General features: G+C 51.8%; 1 protein-coding gene across 2 annotated transcripts in view; it reads right to left on the bottom strand.

Moving 5' to 3' along the window:
• CCDC60 (coiled-coil domain containing 60) overlaps positions 1-20,292 on the bottom strand; it is a 123,328-nt gene that overhangs the window by 15,641 nt on the left and 87,395 nt on the right. For both annotated transcript variants that reach the window (XM_036014934.1, XM_036014933.1), the window contains exons 4-7: positions 19,851-19,958; positions 14,753-14,860; positions 6,728-6,818; positions 1,851-2,079 (exon numbers count right to left, since the gene is read on the bottom strand). In XM_036014934.1, the coding sequence (XP_035870827.1) occupies positions 1,851-2,079; positions 6,728-6,818; positions 14,753-14,860; positions 19,851-19,958 (536 nt within the window). The remainder of the gene's footprint in view (positions 1-1,850; positions 2,080-6,727; positions 6,819-14,752; positions 14,861-19,850; positions 19,959-20,292) is intronic.

Raw genomic sequence — 20,292 nt, 5'->3', positions numbered from 1 at the left:
TGCCATCCCCCGCTGCCCCCTCCCTCCTGCAGCGCGCTGGCTGCCCCTGGGAGAACCACACGCAATTCCTGGGACAGAGGCTGAGTCTGGAAGCTGGAGACACTCCTCTGTTCTTATTTGAGAGCAAGCCGTCTAGAGTTAAAAGACACACAGCATGAATATAACATTAATAACCACACAGACGTTTTTGACAAGAAGAAGATCAGGTCTTGTTACTCCTGTGCCGAAACCTTCCAGAGACTTCCTGTTGCCCTGGGAACAGTTCTGAAACCCTTACCTTGCCCTGCAAAGGCTGTGCAGGCTCTGGCCCCTGCCTCCCTCCCCGGCTTCATCTCTTCAGGTCGCAGCTCAGATGTCAAGGTTGAGGGAGGCCCTCACTGGCCACCCTGGCTAAAGTAGCCCCATCCCCACCAACAGTCTCTCTCTAGCCCAATGTCTTGTTTTATTGTTATTTTTGATCATGTATTGTAGGCAATTATCTGACTATATATGGTTTTCTTATTTATTGTCTGCTTTTTCCTCCTAGAATGTAAGCTTAGGGAGGGCAGATACTGTCCCTCTCAGTTCCAGGCACTCGGTAGCTGGTCAGCAGATACCTGTGGGTTGGAGGAGGGTTCAAGACATCCTTCAGAGTCACACACCTGCTGATGGCTTATCTTAGTTCCTCTCCATCTCAGACAACACTCCTGTTCCGTAAACAGCTTTTCAGGGCTTGGGATTTTTTTTATTCCCCTGTCAACAGGGGAGATATTGGGATTTTTCCTCTCTGGCCGTCATTACTCTGAGTCCTGACCACTTACTGGAATTTTACACTTTCACCCATTTCTGGCTTCGATGGCCCCAATCAGGCTTTCTGGTCTACCTCGGCCTCCTGTCCCACCTCCCTGCACCTGCGCCACACCCAGTCCCTGTCAGCTCAGCCTGTTTTCCTCCTTCCTCCTTCCTCATTCTGTGCAAACCCTTCTCGGCACTTTCCTGTCTCCTTGAAGCTCGGGCCAGAAAGCTCTGAGAATGAACTTTCCTCACAACTTAGGGAGCCCACTCACAGTTCCACCTGGTGGGGGGCCACCGGCTCCCCCCGAAGGAGTATGTGAAACTGTGTATGTGTGTATGTTTTCATTTCTTTTCTGGAGAGAAAGCCTGCTGCTTTCAACAGATGTTTCTAAAGAAGCTGTGTCTCCAAATCTGTGAACCACCAAAAAAGATGTGTTCCAGAATGGGAATCATGAATTCCATATATAACATGTTCAGAAGAGGCAAATCCTTAGAGACAGACAGATCTGTGATTGCTGGGCTGGGGGTGGGAAGGGAGAGGGGCTGCCAATAGATAGGAGGCTCTCTTAGGGGTGGTGGAAATGTCCTGAAATTAGATTACGGTTCCCCAACTCTGCAAATTTACTAAAAGTCATTGAATTGTAGGCTCAGATGAGTGAATTTATGGCATATAAATTATACCCCAAAATCTGTTATAGTAGACAATGAATTTCAACACTTATGATGACAAAATATAAAATATCTCACTAATCATTCTTACATCCTGATTACAGGTTGAAATGATAATGTTTTATATAAGTTAGGCTAAATGGAATACATTATTAACGTTTGAAACAGAAACTGATGGCCATTGGCCCTCTCCCGAGGAGAAATAGCTCCAAGGAACCCAGGTTACACGGTGTATTTCTGATCTTCCCCGGAGTAGAGCAGAGGGTCCAAGGAGATAGAACAGGGCGAGGGGGCCCCCGTGTCTCCTTTCATTGAGTGGGGGCAGACATGGAGCAGGGGGCATTCTTAGTATCTGGCTTCAAGGCAGAGTGTCAGGACAGGTGGGTGTCGTCTCGGGCGGGACTTACTGATGTGGAGTTGTTCTTCTTCTGGCTTGGTGGAAGACGATTCGTTGTCCTCGTCCTTGCTGCCCGTGCCCTGGAAGGCCACGTTAGCGGGCTCCTCTGAGCCGGCGTTCACGGAGATCACGCTGCTCTGGGGAGATGACGCCCCACTGGCCCGGGACAGACTGAGCGTGGAGCCTCGCCGGCTGGGTTTGCGGCTTATGCGGAGCGGAGGGAGTTTAAATTTCTTGGTCTGAAGGAAGGAGAGAAGAAAGAGGGATTTTAGAAAGAAGGAAGGAAGGACAGAAGGAATGAGGCGGGAGAGAAAGAGAGAGGGGGTTGGAGAGAAGGGAGGGAGACAGAGAGGAAAAGGAAGGAAGGGAGGGAGGGAGGGAGGGAGGGAGGAAACAGTGAAAGCCTGGCTCTGAAGGTGAATTCTTTTTGGCTTTTTCCAAACACTGTGCGAGTTATTATCAGTCTGGGGTGACCTTCCATTGCAAATTGAGAAAATTTAAAAATGGGTGACGAGACATATTCTGTTCACTGAGCTCCGTGGTCGCCCCAGCAGTCACCACAGCAGTCACCACAGGAAGCTGACATGTACTCCAGGGACGTCGCCACGGTTTTTGAGCAGTTTTTGACTTCTCTTTTGTAATAATCACCAGAATCGATTTTAACCCATGGAAGAGGATAGGTTTAATTTCCACCTGTTGGCTTTGACCCCAAATTGTGTGGATCAGCGTCTTATTCAACAAATTGATGCATGGGCCTCAGGAATGAAGGCTTGTATTAATTTGGTTTTTCCAAAGAACACAAGATGGAGAAAGTTCTAAGCCTGACATTTATGAGCCAGAGGGGGGTGGGCAGATTTGCCTGGTGTGGTGGCACTCTTGGGGCACAGACCCATGGTTGTGATGGGCAGGAAGGTCTAGACGACAAGTCCTAGAAGCTCTAGGTGGCAGGGAAAGTCCCGTGAGGGGAATGTGGGTTTGCGGAAGGAAAGGAGTCAGAGAGGGCTGGTTCCATGTGTGTGCAACTCCTGTGTGCACATTTGTGTTTCTGTTGTGTCTGTGTGCACATTGATGTGTGCATTGGTATTTGTGTATGTCTCTGTGCCTTTGCGTGCATTTGTGTTTGTGTGTGTTTGTGTGTATTTGTGTGTGTGTGTGTGTGTGTACGCACGCACGCTCTCTGGGTGTCACTTCAGAGCATGCCGTGTGAAGTCAGGTCCTCATTTAACTCGCGGTCCAGGTCTCAGAGAGGCTTCCTCACTTGCCCAAGATCACACAGCTAGCGAGCGGCACAGCCAGGGTTCAAACCCAGGTCAGTCTAATGCCAAAGCTAACCATTATTCCTGGCTTAAAAATACTGTAAAAGCCTCTTTTAGGTGGCATTAAAAATGTCCCTGTTCCCATGCTGGTGATGCTTTACGGCCCTTAGAATGCCGACTTCGCAGTGGGCGAGAGTGGGCCCTCGGCTCTCCGGAGGAAGTGCTCAGCCTGGGCCTGGGCTACACTCTACCCTCGATTAATAGAGACGACTTTATCTGAGAACAGTTAAAAGGAGGGGCCTTGCGGGGCAGACTGAGGTCTTCTTTTCATGGAACGCGTAGTGTTCGCTACCCTAGGGAAGAACACAAGGAGATGTTGTAGCCACACCAACACTGAATAAACATCTGACATGGTGGAGAGAACTGTTTCCAGCAGGAGTCATTTGGGGGAATCCACTGTATGGATCAGAAGTCATGTTTTTGATTGGCTGCCTTGTGGGGCCCTGAGTGTGGGCGGAACTTCCCAGCGTGAGAAGAGGGGAGGGATTGCTTGGCTGCACAGGGGAAGGGGAGAGTGAAGGAAGAGGGACGGGGAAGGCAGTCAGGCTTAAGGCGTGATCTCTCCCAGGCTCCCTCCCCACCCTGCACAACTGTTAGGGCAACTCTGCACCAGTGACAGAAGGCTTCAGAATGTGACAGACGGGGGCTGGAGTTTGAACTGGGTTTAACCAGATCTTCGAGGGGGCGTGTGGGTTTCAAAATGGCTGTGATGAAAAGCCAATGCCAAAAACGGGCATGTTCTCTCCTTGGATAAATTGGGAGCTTGATACAGGGTCCCTTTTGTCCTGATACAGGTCAAGAGCTTGCTAGGCTGATGGGAAGCCCCTCCACTCCCTACAGCCCTGGGGAGTGAGGACAACCAAGTTCAAGGATAATTCATGTGGAAGTTGCCTCTTCCTGCATGTGTCCCGCACACTGAAATCCCAACTCCAGAAACCAGGAGCTTTAGATCAGCGCCGTTTTTGACGTCTAGACGGACTGTGTCATGTGGGCCGCCTGGGGTCTTACCATGTGCTGTGGACTCAGAGCCAGGGGACCTCAGGGGGCCCTTGGGCAAGTCACTCAGCCTTGCCTTAGGTGCCTCGTCCATAAAACAAAGACGGAAGCAGTGGGATGATTTGAGAAGAGCCTTTCACATCCAGAGCCCAGCGTGCGTCTTCCTTGGGCTAGGACTTCATTTTGTGCTTCTGAAGTTGCCGCTAATTAAAATTCAATTAACCACCTCAGCCAGGAAATCCAAAGCAAAGGGTGGACACTTCTGATGAATTGAGAGTGGCAGCAAAGTAAAAGGTGTGGTGAGCACATGCCAGGCGGCTCCGCATCACCCCTGCCCTTTATTGAACTGACTCTGAATTGACTTCAACCCCCAATGCTGCTTCTCTATTTTTTGGGGCATTTTTTTTCGAGGGAGGTGTTCACCAGCTGCTGTGTCCCACCTCAGGAGGGCCTGCAGCATTTCCTTACACTCTCTGAGAAGTGGGGGTCCCCAACCTGCTGGCTATGGGGAAACATGGTTAGCTGCCCAGGGTTTTACAAATTGAGGAGATTTTTATATGAAAACCGAGGTTATTGTTCTCTTTCTTGAAAACGATAAACCCTGGCCGGCATGGCTTGGTTGGTTGGAGCATTGTCCTGTAATCAAAGGGTTGCGGGTTCAATTCCTGGGCCTGGCACATGCTTGGGTTGTGGGTTTGATCTCAGGTCCAGGCACGTATGATCTCTGGTGTGGGTGCACACAGGAAGCAACCAGTTGATGTTTCTCTCTCACACTGATGTTTCTTTTTCTCTCAAAGCAATGAAAAAAAAAAATGTCCTCAGTGAGGAGTAAAAAACAAGAAGGAAATGATAAGCCTTGGGCTCCCGTTCTCACACGGCAAAGTGAGCTCGTGCTGAGCAGAGGTTCTTCCCTTTAGCTGCGTAGGAGTACTCCTGTTTGCCACAGACCTCACTAAACCCCATTGCCTTACTCAGCCTGATTTTTTAAATGTATTCAGTTTGCTAGGCTGTTGTGAACACTGCCTAGGCATCACCATCAAGCTCTACACATACAGAAGATTATCCCTTGCTGTGTGAGCTGATTAGAGCCTGCCTTTCACAGGGCTCATTGTACACATGGGGAAACTCAGGAGATGAAAGGTCAGGAGAGAGGAAAGGATTTGTCCGATGCCACACAGTGGGCTGAGTCACGGTGGCTGAGCTCGGTCTCCCAGCTCTGAATTTCGTGCTCCTCCACCCTCAGAGCAGACCACGTAGCAGCCCAGAGTTTGGCCCATAAACTTGCCCCGGGGAATTCAATTTTGCCCCGGGGAATTCAATTTTGTGAGAGTTCAAGCACAGTGACTCACGCTGCCCTCTTCCAATTTTTGTTGTGTGTACTCCCGAAGGACATTTCTTCAGAGGTTTGTGGCTCCTGCTGCTTTTTGCCTGTGCATCTCTGGAGACGGAGGCACACGCTATCTCCATAGCAACTTTCCGTGATAAAAACCCGGCTCTCGCTTCTCAGAGCTGCGAGCAGCCTGATGAAAGAGCCAGAAAACGCTGAAACTCTTCACGAGGGGCAATTATAATCGTGCCGCCATGGAGAACATGCATTTGAAGACTCAGTGTTTCGTAAACAGTGTTTAATAAACAGGCCAGGACTAACTCTTGGCTCTGCTGTGACCCTCTGCGTGACCTCGTGCAAGTCACTTAACCTCTCCGAGCCCCAGTTTCCTCCTCTCCTCTCCCATCTGGGGATGAGAACAGTGCCTCATGGGATTCTTAAGAGGACAGACTAGCTTGCTTAGCACAGAAACAGGTCCACTGCAATTACGTTAGAAAGTGGCTCTAAAAACTACATAACCACAATAATGCTCAGCACTCGAACAGTTTCAGGGGGAGCCTGCATATCGTTTTCTGGGAACTTTTACTAATGGGAGGTGAGCAGGGACGAGTATTGTACCCATTTTGTGGAGAAGGGGATGAAAGTTCAGCAAATACTCCAGTTGTACGTCTCTCAACTGCCTTTATGTATCAGTATCATCACCTGCCCTTATTATCATTGTGCTGCTTTGTTGAGTAGGTGCATTTGGGGGCTTTGGGGGTTAGGCATAGTTCTGGATGAAATGAGTAGACCTGTCAATATTCTCTTAATAAACACGTGTTCTAGTTTGTAGAAAGCCCTGTGTGTTGAACTACTCACACTTATTTTCTGGCTGAGTTTGGGAGGGAGGGAGAGAAAGAGAGAGCGAGCGGGGTGGGGAGAGGAAGGAGAGACAGAGAGACAGAGACAGAGACAGAGGGGGGAAATGACTGTCATTGATCAAAAATAGAGTGAGGTGGAGTCCCTTTCCTTCTGGTGGCATCCTCCCAGGCAGCACCTCAGCCACCCTCCCCTTCTCTGTGGAGCGGTGTCCCGCCAAATGCCGGGTCTCCTACCATCCCCAGATAACCATCCGAGAGCATGTGGCTCTGACTTTCCCCACCCAGGGAACCAACTAGAAGACACAAAGATCCCTTGCGAGGAAGGGCCGGGGCAGCCACGCCTCCAGCGCAGGCTGGGGCGGCCAGGGCGGCAGGCTGGCCGCGTTACCTTCGGCACCGTGATGAACTGCTCCCACCTCTGGCCGGTGGTCTTCTCTTTGTTGATTTTTTTTATCGTGCTCTTGCTTCCACCTGGGTCCCTGAGTGAGAAACAGCTTAATGAGTTTTCTGTTGCCAGAGTCTCAGTTTATTACAAAGGTCTTTTAAGAAATGCAATAAATAGAGGATGGATGGTGGCCGGGCTCTGTTACAATGTTTTCTCCCGTCGTATACTCACGAAGGAGTGAGTGAGAGGGGCAGTTCTCGTGGCCGGGTCTTGGAAGTGAAAACCGAGGTTAGGAGAGACCACCGCCTGCTGGGTGGGGCCGAGGAGGTGCAATGTATCTGTGCGCGTTGTACAGCCCGGTGCATTTCGGGTTCCGCCCAGGGCAGGTCTGCGCTTGCTCCTGGGCGTGAATCGGAAACCCTGTTCATTTCCGAATCTCTGCCTGTTGTAAGGACTAAGGGTCCTCCCTCCCCCAGCCTTGGCCCCCCAGGGACATGTCTATGTGACACAGAGAGAGCATTACTGGGTGAGGCTGGGAGGAGCTGGTGGGTGGGCTCCACACTGAAACACACTGGTTGGGAGCTGACTGAGCAACAGCTCCATACGATGCCACGTGCAGGACGCTTTTGCGCCTTCTCACTACATCTTCGCAACAGAGCCTGGTGATGGAGTCACTATCACCCTTTTTACAGATGGGAAAACAAACTCGAGGGGGCGGGGCTTATGTCATCACTCTCACCATGATGCCTGTTTACAGTGAGTCAAATGACCCTGGCCTGCAGGGGGCTCTCCAGGGCCCTGTCCCTAACTTGGTGTTGTAACTTTGTATTCTGTTTCTTAAAGGGCTCCTCCCACAAAACCTGGGTCCTCCCCTCCTGGGTTGGGAGTTTCCTGGGTATGAGACCGAAGGCCCAGTCGGCCCTGTGGGTGGCGTGCTCACACTCCCTTGTCTGAAACCCGAGGGACCAGAGGAGTAACCAGAGTGTTGGCATCTTGGGCGGGAACTGTGCTGCCCTGGTCACATGCTGACGTCATCGCTCTGGGTGGAGGGGGGGTGGTCTGCGGCGGCATGCGGCGATCTGACGCGTCAGTGTTTCTGCAGTGGTCCGTGTGAATGAATGTTCACACGATAAATAAAGGCTATAAATTGCTTCGAGTCAAGTTTGACCCTCAAATCCACTGGGTTCATCTCAGATTTTGCTGCCGAACGAGTTTTGGAGAAACTGAGGTTTCGGAGCCTTTTGGGTTTTGCGCCTGTGGCTGCGCGGCGGCGGATCTTGGCTGAGCAAGAGGGAGGACTTGGCGTGAGGATTCTCGGCGGCCCCTACCTGCCTGTGGTCTGATGCATCTCCTTCCTCCCTGCATCTGTCCATCCTCCCATCCTCCCACCCTCCCACCCACCTCTTTCGTTATTCCCCTTTTCTCTGCCAACTTCCGATGGCTGAGGTCCTTTTGATCATGTGGCTGGCTGTCACCTAGCGTAGACGAGGGACTGGAGGGACTGAGATGGCCAGACTGGTTTGACGGAGGGGGTGGGGGGAGCCTCTGACAGGGGTCTGGAGTTGTCGGGGGCTGCGGAGTGCCAGTGGTGGGGGCGGTGCTCGGATAGAGGAAGCAAAAGCAATGGAGACCCACCTCGCTGAAGACTGGTTTCTCCTGGCGCGGGGGTCTGGGGAGCAGAATCAGAGGCCCTGGCCAGACCAGATGGGGACCGGGTGTGCGCTCTTCGCTGGCAGGGCCTTGCTGAGCGCCACCTCGCGGCTCCCGGCTGCGGCGCAAGAAACGCACCCAAACACCAGGGTGGAAGTGGGCCTGGGGCGGGCGGGGTGAGAATGGGCCTCCGAGCTTTTTGTCCGACTCTGTGTTTGATTACACAATAAAAAGCCCTCTGAATAATTAACACCGAAGCTCATTTAACGTTGGTTCCGCCAGCCTCTCCCCCGAGTAATCAAATTAGGGAATATTTAAAACCCAGCCAGAGGAAGGAGCAGCCATACTTCAGCCCCATAAACAATATTTAAACGAGCGGCCCTTTTGAAGTCTGATTTAAGGCTCAGCAACGGGAAGCTTTAGCGTTTCCGTTTTGGGCCGTTTCTCTCAAGACCACAGGGCTTTTCGCGTTTCCCCAGTGCTAGCGCCCGCCTGCTGTGCCTGCAGCCTCCTTCTTGAAGTTCAAAGGCAACCCCCTTCTCCTTTTAAAATTGAATCTGGTCCAAGCCAAGCTTTCTAAATCTTAAATATTCAGGTCCAATCGGGAAGAGGGAGGTTTTCTGTTGACACCGACTTCCAAGATGACCCGAAATCTATCGCAACCTCAGGCTGAATGAGAGAAAACTCGGCAAGCTTCCCGGAGATCTTTAAAAGCCCTGTGCTCTGCAGAGCCATTGATGAAGAAAGGGCCTGGTTAGACAGAATCAATCTCTCTGTTTCATTTTCAGTGGCGAGTAAACCAAAAGGGAAGATCAATAGGGGTAGGAAAAGAAATAAACAACCTGAACGTCGAACGCCGTGCGTGCTGGGCTGACTGCACACCTTTCGGGGAAGGGCGAAGCAAGTCAGTGCCCCTCCTCACAGCACGCGGGGGTTGGGGGGAGGTCCTCAGTGCATTCACCAGACAGCTCCGGGTCTCCCAGTTCCCTGAAGTCAGGCGTAGCACTGTGCCTTGCTTTGCTCGTGGATGCGTGAGTGCAGGTGGCACGCATCTGCCCCTCCTCCAGGCAGAGTCCCGTGTCTGCTGTGGGGATGGTGGGCGTGTGCACTCAGGTGCAGCTCCCGCCAGACCCGTGGCTCCGGTGAGCAGACAGCTCCGTGTTGGTGACTTGTAGCGTGACCAGGAAATAAGCTTGTGCTGTGTGAAGCCAGCAAGATTGGGGGATTGTTCATTACGGCCTCATAACCCGGTTTACCTAACTGGTGTCCCTAATTTACTTGTCTGTGGCCTCAGGCAAGCGCAGGAAGTGGTGTACGTGGTGGTTTAAGAATCCGGCGGACTGGCTGTTCGAGTCACCACCTGCTCCCCCTGCTTCCTAGATGTGTGTGTGTAGAAGTTACTGAGACCCTCTGAGCCTCAGTTTCCTCATCTGTAAAACAGAGGGGAGCCATTTTAGCTATTTTGTGAAGATGCAATGGAATGAGGTTTGTTAAGACTTTGGTGAGGTTCCTTGAATAGAGGACTGAAAACAATTCAACTGTTAACATCAGCGTGCCTTTTTCAACAGAGATCTTAGTGCGGCTTGGAGGCGGGGCAGAGGGCGGAAGGAGACCCCAAGGCGGATGCATGGAAGAGAAGTGCCTGTGATTTCTGGGCCATGATTTCTGGACCATGATTTCCACCTGCTGAAGCTTCCTGGGAGATCCTAACGCCAGAAATCCAGGGACGAGGGCCTTGAGCGCTGTCCCATCTCTTTCAGTCACATTTTGTTCCTAGCAGTCACTCGAAGGTGTCTCTTCTCAGAGGCAATCAGAGTGATTTTTCTCAAATACTTCACTCTCTTCCTGATCCCACATTCGGGGTAAAGCGCCTGCTTCTCAGAGTGGAAGACCTCTTGTCTGGCTTAGGCGGGGTTCACGTGTCCGCGGCTGAGATGGAGGAGGACCGGTGGGTCTCTGTAGACAAAGCAAATCTTACCTCGCCTCATCAGAGGCCTGCGTCTCTCACTCTGCGTAATGAACACGTTTGTTATCGAAGGCTCAGCCTCTGCTCTGCAGTGGGCCCGGGCGCCTTGTTAGTGGACATAAATGCTCCTGCCAGCAGTAGGACTAGTGGGGATGCCGGGGCATGATAACCTGTTTGAACTGCCACGTGATGAAACTGGGAAGGTCATCTTCCTCCCCTCTTCCTCCTCTTTCTTCTTCTTCTTCTTCTTCCCCTCCTTTTTTTTTTTTTTTTGCAAATAAAGCAGAGATTCAGATGCAACTCATAAGGACATCCTAAAATCTGTCATCTGTCCATCCAAATATGGGGTTTTCCTGCACCTCACAAAGGTCACCTTCTGTTTGCGACATACCGGCTGCCGGTTAGTCAAGTTCTTCTGCCTGTGAAAAGCCCACACTGAGGTGTTGAACCGTTCTACTCTCTGCTGTCCAGTCCATCGGGGGCGGGGGCTGGGTCTGCAGCCATCGTTGTGTCTGAGAGAAGTGAGGCCTCTGGAGCCTGGAGGTCCCTGGGGGTGGATGTTTCCTTTCAGGAAACGCAGGGTGGGGGTCAGCACCCAGGTTTGTGTCCTGGACATGTTAGTAATGGGGGGGGGGGGGCGGGGTGTTGGCTGCCTGATGGCGGGAACTCGGAAAAGCACAGTCAGGAGAATGGAAGGCTTGGTATTTCCCTCTTGGGATCATCCTCTGGAATTTTTAAAGATTTTAGCCCTGGCTGGCGTAGCTCAGTGGATTGAGCTCGGGCTGTAAACCAAAGCATCGCAGGTTCAATTCCCAGTCAGGGCACATGCCTGGGTTGCAGGCCACGGCCTCCAGCAGCCGCACATTAATGTTTCTCTCTCTCTCTCTTTCTCCCTTCCTTCCCTCTCTAAAAATAAATTAATTAAAAAAAAGATTTTATTTATTTATTTTTAGAGATTGGGGAAAAGAGGGAGAAAGAGAGGGGGATTGGTTGCCTCTCGTGCACCCCCAATTGGGGACCTGGCCTGCAACCCAGCCACGTGCCCTGACCAGGGATCGAACTGGCAACCTTTCAGGTTGCAGGCCGACACTTAACCCACTGAGCCCACCAGCCAGGGCTGGGACGTTTATTTTTGTAACCAGATTTTGGTTAACCATGGGTAGTTTTTTTTTCCTGCCTCTTTGTATGTTTGCTAATTTGCCCAGTGAACATGGTAGATCTATTAATCTGCTGCTAGAATTCAGCTCAGAAGTTTATTTCCTGACTAGCCTTAGGTCTCAACAGCGTTGATGAGCATAGAGCTGACTCCTCTTTACAATGGGGGTTTCGACCCTGAGTAGCTATTGCACAGCGAACGCTCCCAGTGTTCTCAGACACCAGGCAGGGTCCTCAGCGTGCTTTCTCTCTCTGAGTCCTTCCCACAACTCTGCCAGGGCAGGGACCTGTCTGATAGGTGAAGAAGCAGAGAGGAGAGGCCCGGAGATGTTAAGTGAGTCGCCAAAGGTCACACCTAATGGCAGAGCCCGGACTCCGCCAGGTCCATCTGATGCTAAAGCGCTTGATTGTAATCCCCGTAACCACTCTGGCCTCTAACAAATACAAACGAAGAATTGGGGAAATTCTCATTATGGCAGAAGGATGCAATGTCTCAAATAGGGATTCAGTGCTAAAGAGAAGGAAGATACCCTTCTCCTTTCTTGCTATAGCTAAAAAGATCCTTTCTGGGACTTCTAGGGAACTTAACCCCCTGCCCCACCCCCAACCCACAGATTCATGCAGTTTTTAAAGATCAGTCTCAAACAGCGGTGTTCTAGAGCTGGCCCACCCTGGCTCCCAAGAACTGAACTTGGGCATCTCTTCCCAATCCAGGGACGTCATGTCACTAAGCCTGGAACCGGCCACGGCATGACCCTGTCCACCACGGATGTTGGTGTGACTATAAATGAGGGCTTCTCCTGCCGGGAGAGTTGGTGATTGAACGTTTACCTGCACACAGCTGACCCCAAACTAAAACCACCACCGGGAGCAAGGGGTTCACTAGAAAAAATAGACCCCAGCAAGCACCCTAACTGCCTCTGGGAATCGTTTCTGGGCTGCCCGCTTCCGTCAGGTGTGGCCGAGGTTCTGGGTCGGGTCCCGGCCCTGAGAGGTCATGGTGGAACCTGCATTAAACTCTCAAGGCGGCCACTGTCATTTTTACTGCAGGTTTTTGGGTCACCTTCCAGCCTGGGCACATTTCTAAAACCAGTCCAAGGAAATAAAGGCGGTCTTTTCTGTCTTCTCAATCCAAATGCTACACAATGTTCTCGCCCCAGCCTGGCAGAACAGGTGCTCCAGTGTCAGAGGCAAAGCGTAGCCGCCGCTGGCTCGCGTGGGGAGATGAAATGCTATTAGGCAGCCGTTGGCTGAGGGCCCTTTTTCTTAGAATCAGGCAGTCAGCTGTGAAAAAAATTAGAAGTTGCTTTGACCTGGAAATCTGATTTCTCAGAATCCAGATTTCTAGCCAACAGGAGCATTCCCAACTGGGCTTACAATGTGCGCACGAGGGTGCTCTGAGAGTCCTCCTTGAAATGCAAGAGTCTGAGAGCCACCGAGAGAGAAAAGGCTCTCTAAATTACGGTCCTTCCGTACCGTAGAGAATACAAGTGTTCTCTTAGAGGAGTGTGGAAACTGTTAAAAATGCAAAAACTTTGTATGTGCCACCAGGGGGAAATCACGCAGAACCCAACATGCGTGATAAGATCCCACTTCTGCAAAAAAAATTGGCATATCCATATATATTTATAAGGGGAAGGCATTACAAGGGCCCACCTCAGACCTTCAGAAGGAAATTCCCCTAGGGAGGAGAATGAATTGGGGATGGGGGTGGGGAATAAAGGCTTGTGAATTTTATAGAGTGCTGCATTTTTGGAAATCTTTTAATAAGCATAAGTTATATTCATGTATTCCTTGAGCAGTTTTGTTTAAAAAAAAAAACGTTGTCAGAATTGTTTGAAGGCTGTGGTTTTCAGACAGATTCTGTGAGCCACAAAGACACAATGTTTTGGAAACAATGAGGGTGCCCTCGTGGGAGTGGGAGGGGGTCCCAGGTCTCCCAGACCCCCAGCCTCCTGTTTTATGTAGAAGCTCCATTTTAAACCTTTTGTTTTACATTATTGGGGTCTCCATTTCTTTTTTAAAAGGATTGCTGCTGTTTAGAAAAAAAAAGCCATAAAGCACTGCATCAAAGGAAATGAGAGTTTTCAATTTATACCAACCAAGAACATGGACTCAATCAGAGTCACTGGCCTATCGGGGCTATTTCTGGGTGCGTCTGAGGTTAGTTTATCTGGACTCTGGGGCAACAGGGTGCCGATTCGGGGGATGGGCCGTACACGTCCTCGTGGAGAAGGGGTTAATTAAGCTTCCGGATTTTGGAGGAGACAGAAGACTGAGTCCACCTTCGAGGCAGGGCTGTGAGAGGGCGCGGAAGTCAGCTCCCGGGGGCGGGAGTGGGGAGAGCCCGCGCGTGGGGGAGCTGTTTCATTTTTCTTGGCCCGGGGTTTCCCCACAGCACATCCAACTCCTCAGGTCAGGGCTCCCGACCCTTCGACCCTTCGTGTGCTCCATTCTCGCAGGCAACGTGACTCCTTAAAGAGCCAGCGCCTTTACATGCCTGCCTGTGCCTTGTTCTGCCTCGTGTGTGCACCGCACGCGGTTCCTGCAACGGTGGCCTCGGGGCTTCCCTGTGAGTGCTCCCCTCGGGTGGGGGGGACGCCCCTGGCCCTTTCCTTGGGCTAGACCACACGTTCTGGAGCCTGTGTCTGAGCAAACCCGGCTGCTGCCGGGGCCAGACTCGGACTCTTCCCTGGGGTCCAAGTGGAGGAGCAGCCACATATACACATATATAAACTACTGAATATATGTTACATAAGTAATGTACGTATATGAGTCCAAAATACCTTGAGAGAAAGGAGAAAAATGAGAACAAAGGGAAAGGAAAGAGTACAGGGGAGGGAAGAGGAGGAAAAGAAAGAGGAGCAAATAAAATGTATTGCTGGGGAGACAGGACCCATGAGGTGGAATGGAGGGCAGCCCCGCTCTGTGTCCGGCGGTGTGCCGGTGCAGCTGGCCGATTCCTGTGGTGTAAACACTCCTGCGTGGCTCATTGACTTGAGCTCCCAGGGTGACAGCACCGAGTGTGGAGTGGGGAAGAGGTGCTGGGAGGACACGCACACAGTTGGCTCCCACGACCTTACGCCCTGGGGCTGCAGCTGGCCCCCCGTTTGGATCTCCCGGAGCACACAGAAACACTCTTAAAGCTTTCACCCACCCACCCAAACCAGCAAAGGCAGGGGAAGGACAAGTAGGCGTTCCCTCCCCCACTGCCCAGTCGATGGCTGGCCGCAGCAGGCGGAAGGGCCAACACGTACTTGGGGTTCCAGCAGGTGATCAAGGGCTTCATGGTGTGGTGGGTGTGGTCAATGGTCAGGGCCTCCAGAAGCCAGTGGAGGGCACAGAGCTGGCGGAAGAGGGGTTCCCTGCAAAGACAGAAAGAGGGAGCACAGTGGGGTCCGTCGGAATAGCACCCTTTACAATGATGGCCACAGAGACGGAAGCTGTGCTGGCGCCCAGTTAGTGATGTCGCCCCACCGCAGGCAGCCATACTTCCCATGCATCAGCGCATTAAACCTTCACAAGGGTCCCATTTTACAGATAAAGTGAGGTAAGTGAGTGGACCTTGGGGATGAGTGAGGATTTGAACCCGGGTCTGTGTAACCCCAGAGACTGTGCTTTTCTGGGCCTAAGCTCTGACTGGTTGTGGTACTGACAAAGCCAACATACTGGTCACCAGACAGTGGGGTCAGGAGAGGGTTAACCTGCTGCACTTTTTCCTGGAAACGAGACGGAGTCCTCACCAGCCCCCGCTCCCTGCAGGATTTCTCCTCTTACACTAATGGGCGCCGATGCCTCCATTATTAGCCTGGGTAATTGCTCTTCTCTGAAACTGCTCCCAGCCCTGATCAGTACTCCCCAGGGCCCCTGGGCCCAGTGCTCAGAGGGGCAGGAAGGAGTCCACCCTCCCTGCTTCTAGGAAGGCACCACCTCAGAAGCTGAGGCCCAGACCCTGGGGCTCCAGTGTGGGGCTGACCAGCGCTGCCCTGCAAAGCTCTTGGGAGAAGTTGGTTTCACTCAGATTGCAGGGGAGCTGCCTCCCCGCCCCCAGGACCCCATAGCCCTGTCCCTAGGTAGTGGGGTGGCCATGTCCACCAGGTCTTAGGGAGAAAACTGGAGTCAGCCATGCTTTTTCCTACTCTGGAGCCCCCTCCTTCCTCCTTTCCTTCCTTCTACAAATTACAGCCATACCTCAGGACTTGTCAGTGTCAGAACTTGTCCAACCCTGTACTTGTCACACTTTAATGAGGAAAAAATATTCCAGCACTCGGCACTTGCTCGGGACTCATTGCACGTGCTAGAACTTTTATGAGCCCAGTAGGAGAAACCACCCAATAAGAGAAAATGCCTTATCACTCGTTGCTTGCTTGGCTAGTTGTCGGTTTCAGCACTTGTCATGAGTTCTAGAACAAATTAATGACCACTATCAAGAAACCACTCTGTTTAGTGAGCACCTTACTTTTAATTGAAAGGACCTGCAAGCCCATAGCCTTTCTCTTTTTTGTCTCTTCCCCCTTAACACCATGTTGGTCCCTATAGGTAACCACCTTTCGGCAGCTCTGGGTGCTGGGCCATGCCCAGCATTGCACGGAGAGCAGCAGCTAGCTGTGTCGTGCACCTGGCCCTGTGCCTGATGCCACATGCCACAGAATCCCCAGAAATCTGGGGAGAGCCCCCTTCTCTGCTCACAGCTTAGAGCCCCTGCAGACCTGAGCTTTGGGTTGTGTGAGGTGGGTACGAGGAAGGAGGGGCGAGTAAAGGGAGTTCACAGTTGACGTGGGGCCTGATTGGTTACAGGGGCACGTGGGCATGTGAGCATCCCATTCATGTCTGCAGGTAGCAAGAACAGGTGCCAACCTGACCCTCTCCCTCCCTGTTACATGCAGGGTGTAATAGATCAGAATGCTGACCAGGGTGCACGCAGCCTGCATCCAAAACCCCTGTGCACAGAACTCTGGCAGAGTACCCCGTGGTCAGCATGCCTGAATGGCCCACTCTGTTGAAACTGCCATGCCAACTGGAATACGGCGGGCTTAAACATCCCCGAAAAGGAAACAGTGTTTTCTTCCCGTTTACTAAGAGAAATCGGAAAATGCATACAGAGGCCTTCCAGGCGCTCCATGCGGACTGCCAAGGGCAAACCTGGATGCAGGCTGTGAGGGACAGGCCGGTCAGCTCAGAGAGGGAAGGAGGGGCCATTTCTCATTCTTGGAGACCATGTGTTCTCCCCCTTTAAAGATCAAGGTCAAGTCTCCCTTGACATGAGTGAATTGATGCCCACAACGTCAATTCAGAATCATCAGCTGGTTTGGGGATCAACTGCAGTGGGACTGAAGGGACTGACCAGCTCAGGCCACACTGGCTGATGTGAGAATGACTGAGAATTTGAGAACCGACCAGACACGCCCTGCCATTTGGTGGGTTGGTTACAAAATGCCCCAATGCATCACCCCTCTCTGTATCCACATACTTTGCAATGTGACTTCGCCTCTCCCCCTTCAAGAGATGGAGTCTTTTTCTGTATTCCTTGTATCTGGCCTGGAGTGATATCTTGCTTTGGCTGGTAGAAGGGTCACTGGGTCCATTCTGAGTCTTAGCCTCAAGAGACTAGATGTTTAGCCTCTTGTCCTTAGAACCTTCGTGTCCACTGTGTGAACAAGCCCAGGTTTGGATGGTGACAGATGTGTGGCTCAGTCACTCCTGTCACCCTAGCCAACAACTCATCACCAACAACCTGTGAATGAGGCTGTGCTAGATGGCCAGCCCCCAGCTCACCCATCAACCGGACACACACACACACACACACAAGCCTAGCTAAGACCAGCCCAGCCGGCCGGGACCAGCAGAGCCACCCAGCTAACCTGTAGGTAGACCTGTGAGCAGTAACAAGTGGTTGCTGTTTCAAGCCACCCCACTTTGAGATGGTCTGTGACATAGCAATGAGGTACTGATACGGTCATCACATGCAGCCGAGCCTCTTCATAGCCGAGGAGAAGAAAGTGCAACCTTCGATCTGGAGCCGGAATTGGCAGATTACTGCCAATGGATCTCCTGTCTGTGTTGGCGAATGACACTTTTTTGGAACATGGTCACAACCATTCATCATAGCTCTCATGCTTCCACGGCAAAGTTAAGTAGCTGCAGGAAAGACCATCTGGTCTACAAAAGCTAAAATATTTACTCTCTGTCCCTTTAAGAAAAAGTTTGCTGATTCCTGGTCTGGGGCATAACAGATAATAACAATGATAGTAGCCTGTCTCATAAACCCGACACACAGATCTGACCTAGGCTGTAGATCCGTTGGAAGAACGTTGGCGGTTCCTGCCCCCTCTCTGGGCTTCAGTTTCTCCATCTGGCCTCGGAGGAAGATGAGCAAGAAACTCTCCAGTTGCTTCCACAGTTGATCTGAGCCTCCGTTCGCTCAGATCAAACGAATCAAGGGTGGGGCACATGGATATACGTTTTCCCAAACCCTCCACCTCCCCCCCCCCCCCCCCCTACATCTCCCTGTGATTAGGATGCGAGTGAAAGCCTGAGAACCACCGATCTACACTGTTTGGTTTCAGAGACGGGCAGGAACACAAGGGCTTCCGAGAGACACTAGGAGAAATGGCAAGGCCTAGTGATGTTTTGAGAATGTCAAGCTTTGGCTGCCCATTGGAATGTCCTTGAACAAATAAGTCTGTCGAGAAGCCAATCCAAATATTCATCAGAGGGAGGCAGGAGGAGAGGGAAGTAGGAGGAAAGTGGGGAGTGAAGCTTCAAAAGTTGGAGTATTAGGGAGGGACAGGGATGTGTCCACATACATGGTGGTGGTGGTGATGGTGATGGTGGTGATGAGGATGATGATGAGGATGGTAATGGTGGTGGTGGTGATGGTGATGATGGTGGTGGTGATGATAGTGATGGTGGTGATGGTGGTGATGATGAAGGTGGTGGTAATGATGATGATGGTGATGATGATGATGATGATGAGGATGGTAATGGTGGTGGTGGTGATGGTGATGATGATGGTGGTGATGGTGGAGGTGATGATGGTGGAGGTGATGATGATGATGATGACAGTGGTGGTGGTGATGATGAAAGTGATTGGCTAATGATGTTGTCACCTTCCACCCATGGACTAAGTGGTCTTATGAACGATCTTTTATCTGCCATCTCATCCTCTAATTCCACTTTTGCATTGTTTTACCCTTCGACTACACATGTCATACTTTCTGTGTCATATGCAGTGGTGAGAGGTTAGGCTCTGGAGTGAGACTCGCCTTAAAACCTCAGCATAGAAGCACACTAACCTCTGTGACCTTGGGCAGGCTACTGCCCTCTAGCCCTCTCTGAGCTTCTGCTTTGTCACCTGCGAGAGGGGACAGCAATACATCTACCCAAGAGGACTGAATGAGATAAAGCTACAGAGCACTCAGCACCCCATTATTACTGTGCATACCGCAGGAGCCTAGTAATATTTGACACATGAGTGGACAGTGGACAGAGAAGTCTAGGGTTCATTGCAGCCTGTTCATTGCCTTAAAAGCAATTCTCAACATGGGGATGGTGGGGTGGGTGTGATTTTGCCTCCAGGGGACATTGTCATTGTCTCGAGACATTTTTGGTTGTCACAAGTGGGGGTAGTGCTCTTGACATGTAGTGGGTAGAGGCCCAGGAGGCTGCCAAACACCCCACAATACCCAGGACCACCCTTTACAACAAAGGATTATTCTTCCCAACATATCGGTCGTGCCAAGGTCGAGAAACCCTGCCATAAAGTCAAAAGCGTCCATCTCTGCACCTGACATCTTCCCATTGAAAAGCGCTACCTAGAGATACAGACAAAGCTTGGCTTGGAATTCTTTGGCATGGACCCGAGGGGAGCAAGAGGCCGAGGTTCTAGAAAGCCAGAGTGTTTTTTGGAGGGCTGAGCAGCCCAGTACACCACGCAAGGATGAGTTCACGCCGTGGGTGGGAGATGGCTGCCCTGGGAAACAGCTGCATGAGTCTTGGGGAAACCCTGTCCCCTGAGCCATGGCTGAGACGTTGTCACACAGGCTCCGTGAGGGCTGCGGACAGATTTAATCAGGCTCTGTATGCTGTTTGACATTCAGAGCACCTGGCTCGGCGAGGAATGGAATGCGTCGGCCCCGGAGGATCTGTCACTTAGCTCTAAACCACCACTGTGTCTGCTTTCTGTTATTTTTTATACGCCAACCAGCGTTGTTGGCTCCAGGCCCCATGTCCCTTTCAAGAGGACAAAGGGAAAGCTCAGCGGCTCCCGAAGATGCAGTGGCTGGTTGAGCCGTTTCAGCTCGGCTTCACTCGAGAAGCCGTGAGGCGGACGAGCCAGAGGGCGGCTGTACTTACACGTGAGCCTTGGGCAGCAAGGGCGCGATGATGCAGCTGTGCCTGGGGGTGAACGGGCGGAACAGGGTGCTGGCCCCCAGCTTCTTGATCTTCTCGCCATCGTGCGTGCTGGAGGGCGGGCAGGAGGAGAGAGGCAGAGCGGGCCGTGAGCATCGCTGTCACATGTCTCTCGCCGGGGATGCTCTGGCGGATGTGACTGGGCACCAGCTATAGGTGCCGGGCAATAATTACCACTTGAAAGAGGAAGGTTCTAGATACAGCCAGGGAGACAGAGTGTATGAAAACCTCTGCTCTCTGTCCTGGCCAGGGAGCTCTGCTGGGTAGGGCATCGTCCTGATACGTCAGGGTTGCAGGTTTGATCCCCAGCCAGGGCGCATACAAGAAGCAGTCAGTGAAGGCACAGGTAAGTGGAACAACAACAACAACAACCAACCTCTTCTCT

This window comes from Phyllostomus discolor, chromosome 13 (genome assembly GCF_004126475.2).
Source record: "Phyllostomus discolor isolate MPI-MPIP mPhyDis1 chromosome 13, mPhyDis1.pri.v3, whole genome shotgun sequence".
NCBI lineage: Eukaryota > Metazoa > Chordata > Mammalia > Chiroptera > Phyllostomidae > Phyllostomus > Phyllostomus discolor.
Note: the sequence above shows the minus strand (reverse complement) of the source record. Positions and strands in the feature narration are given on the sequence as shown.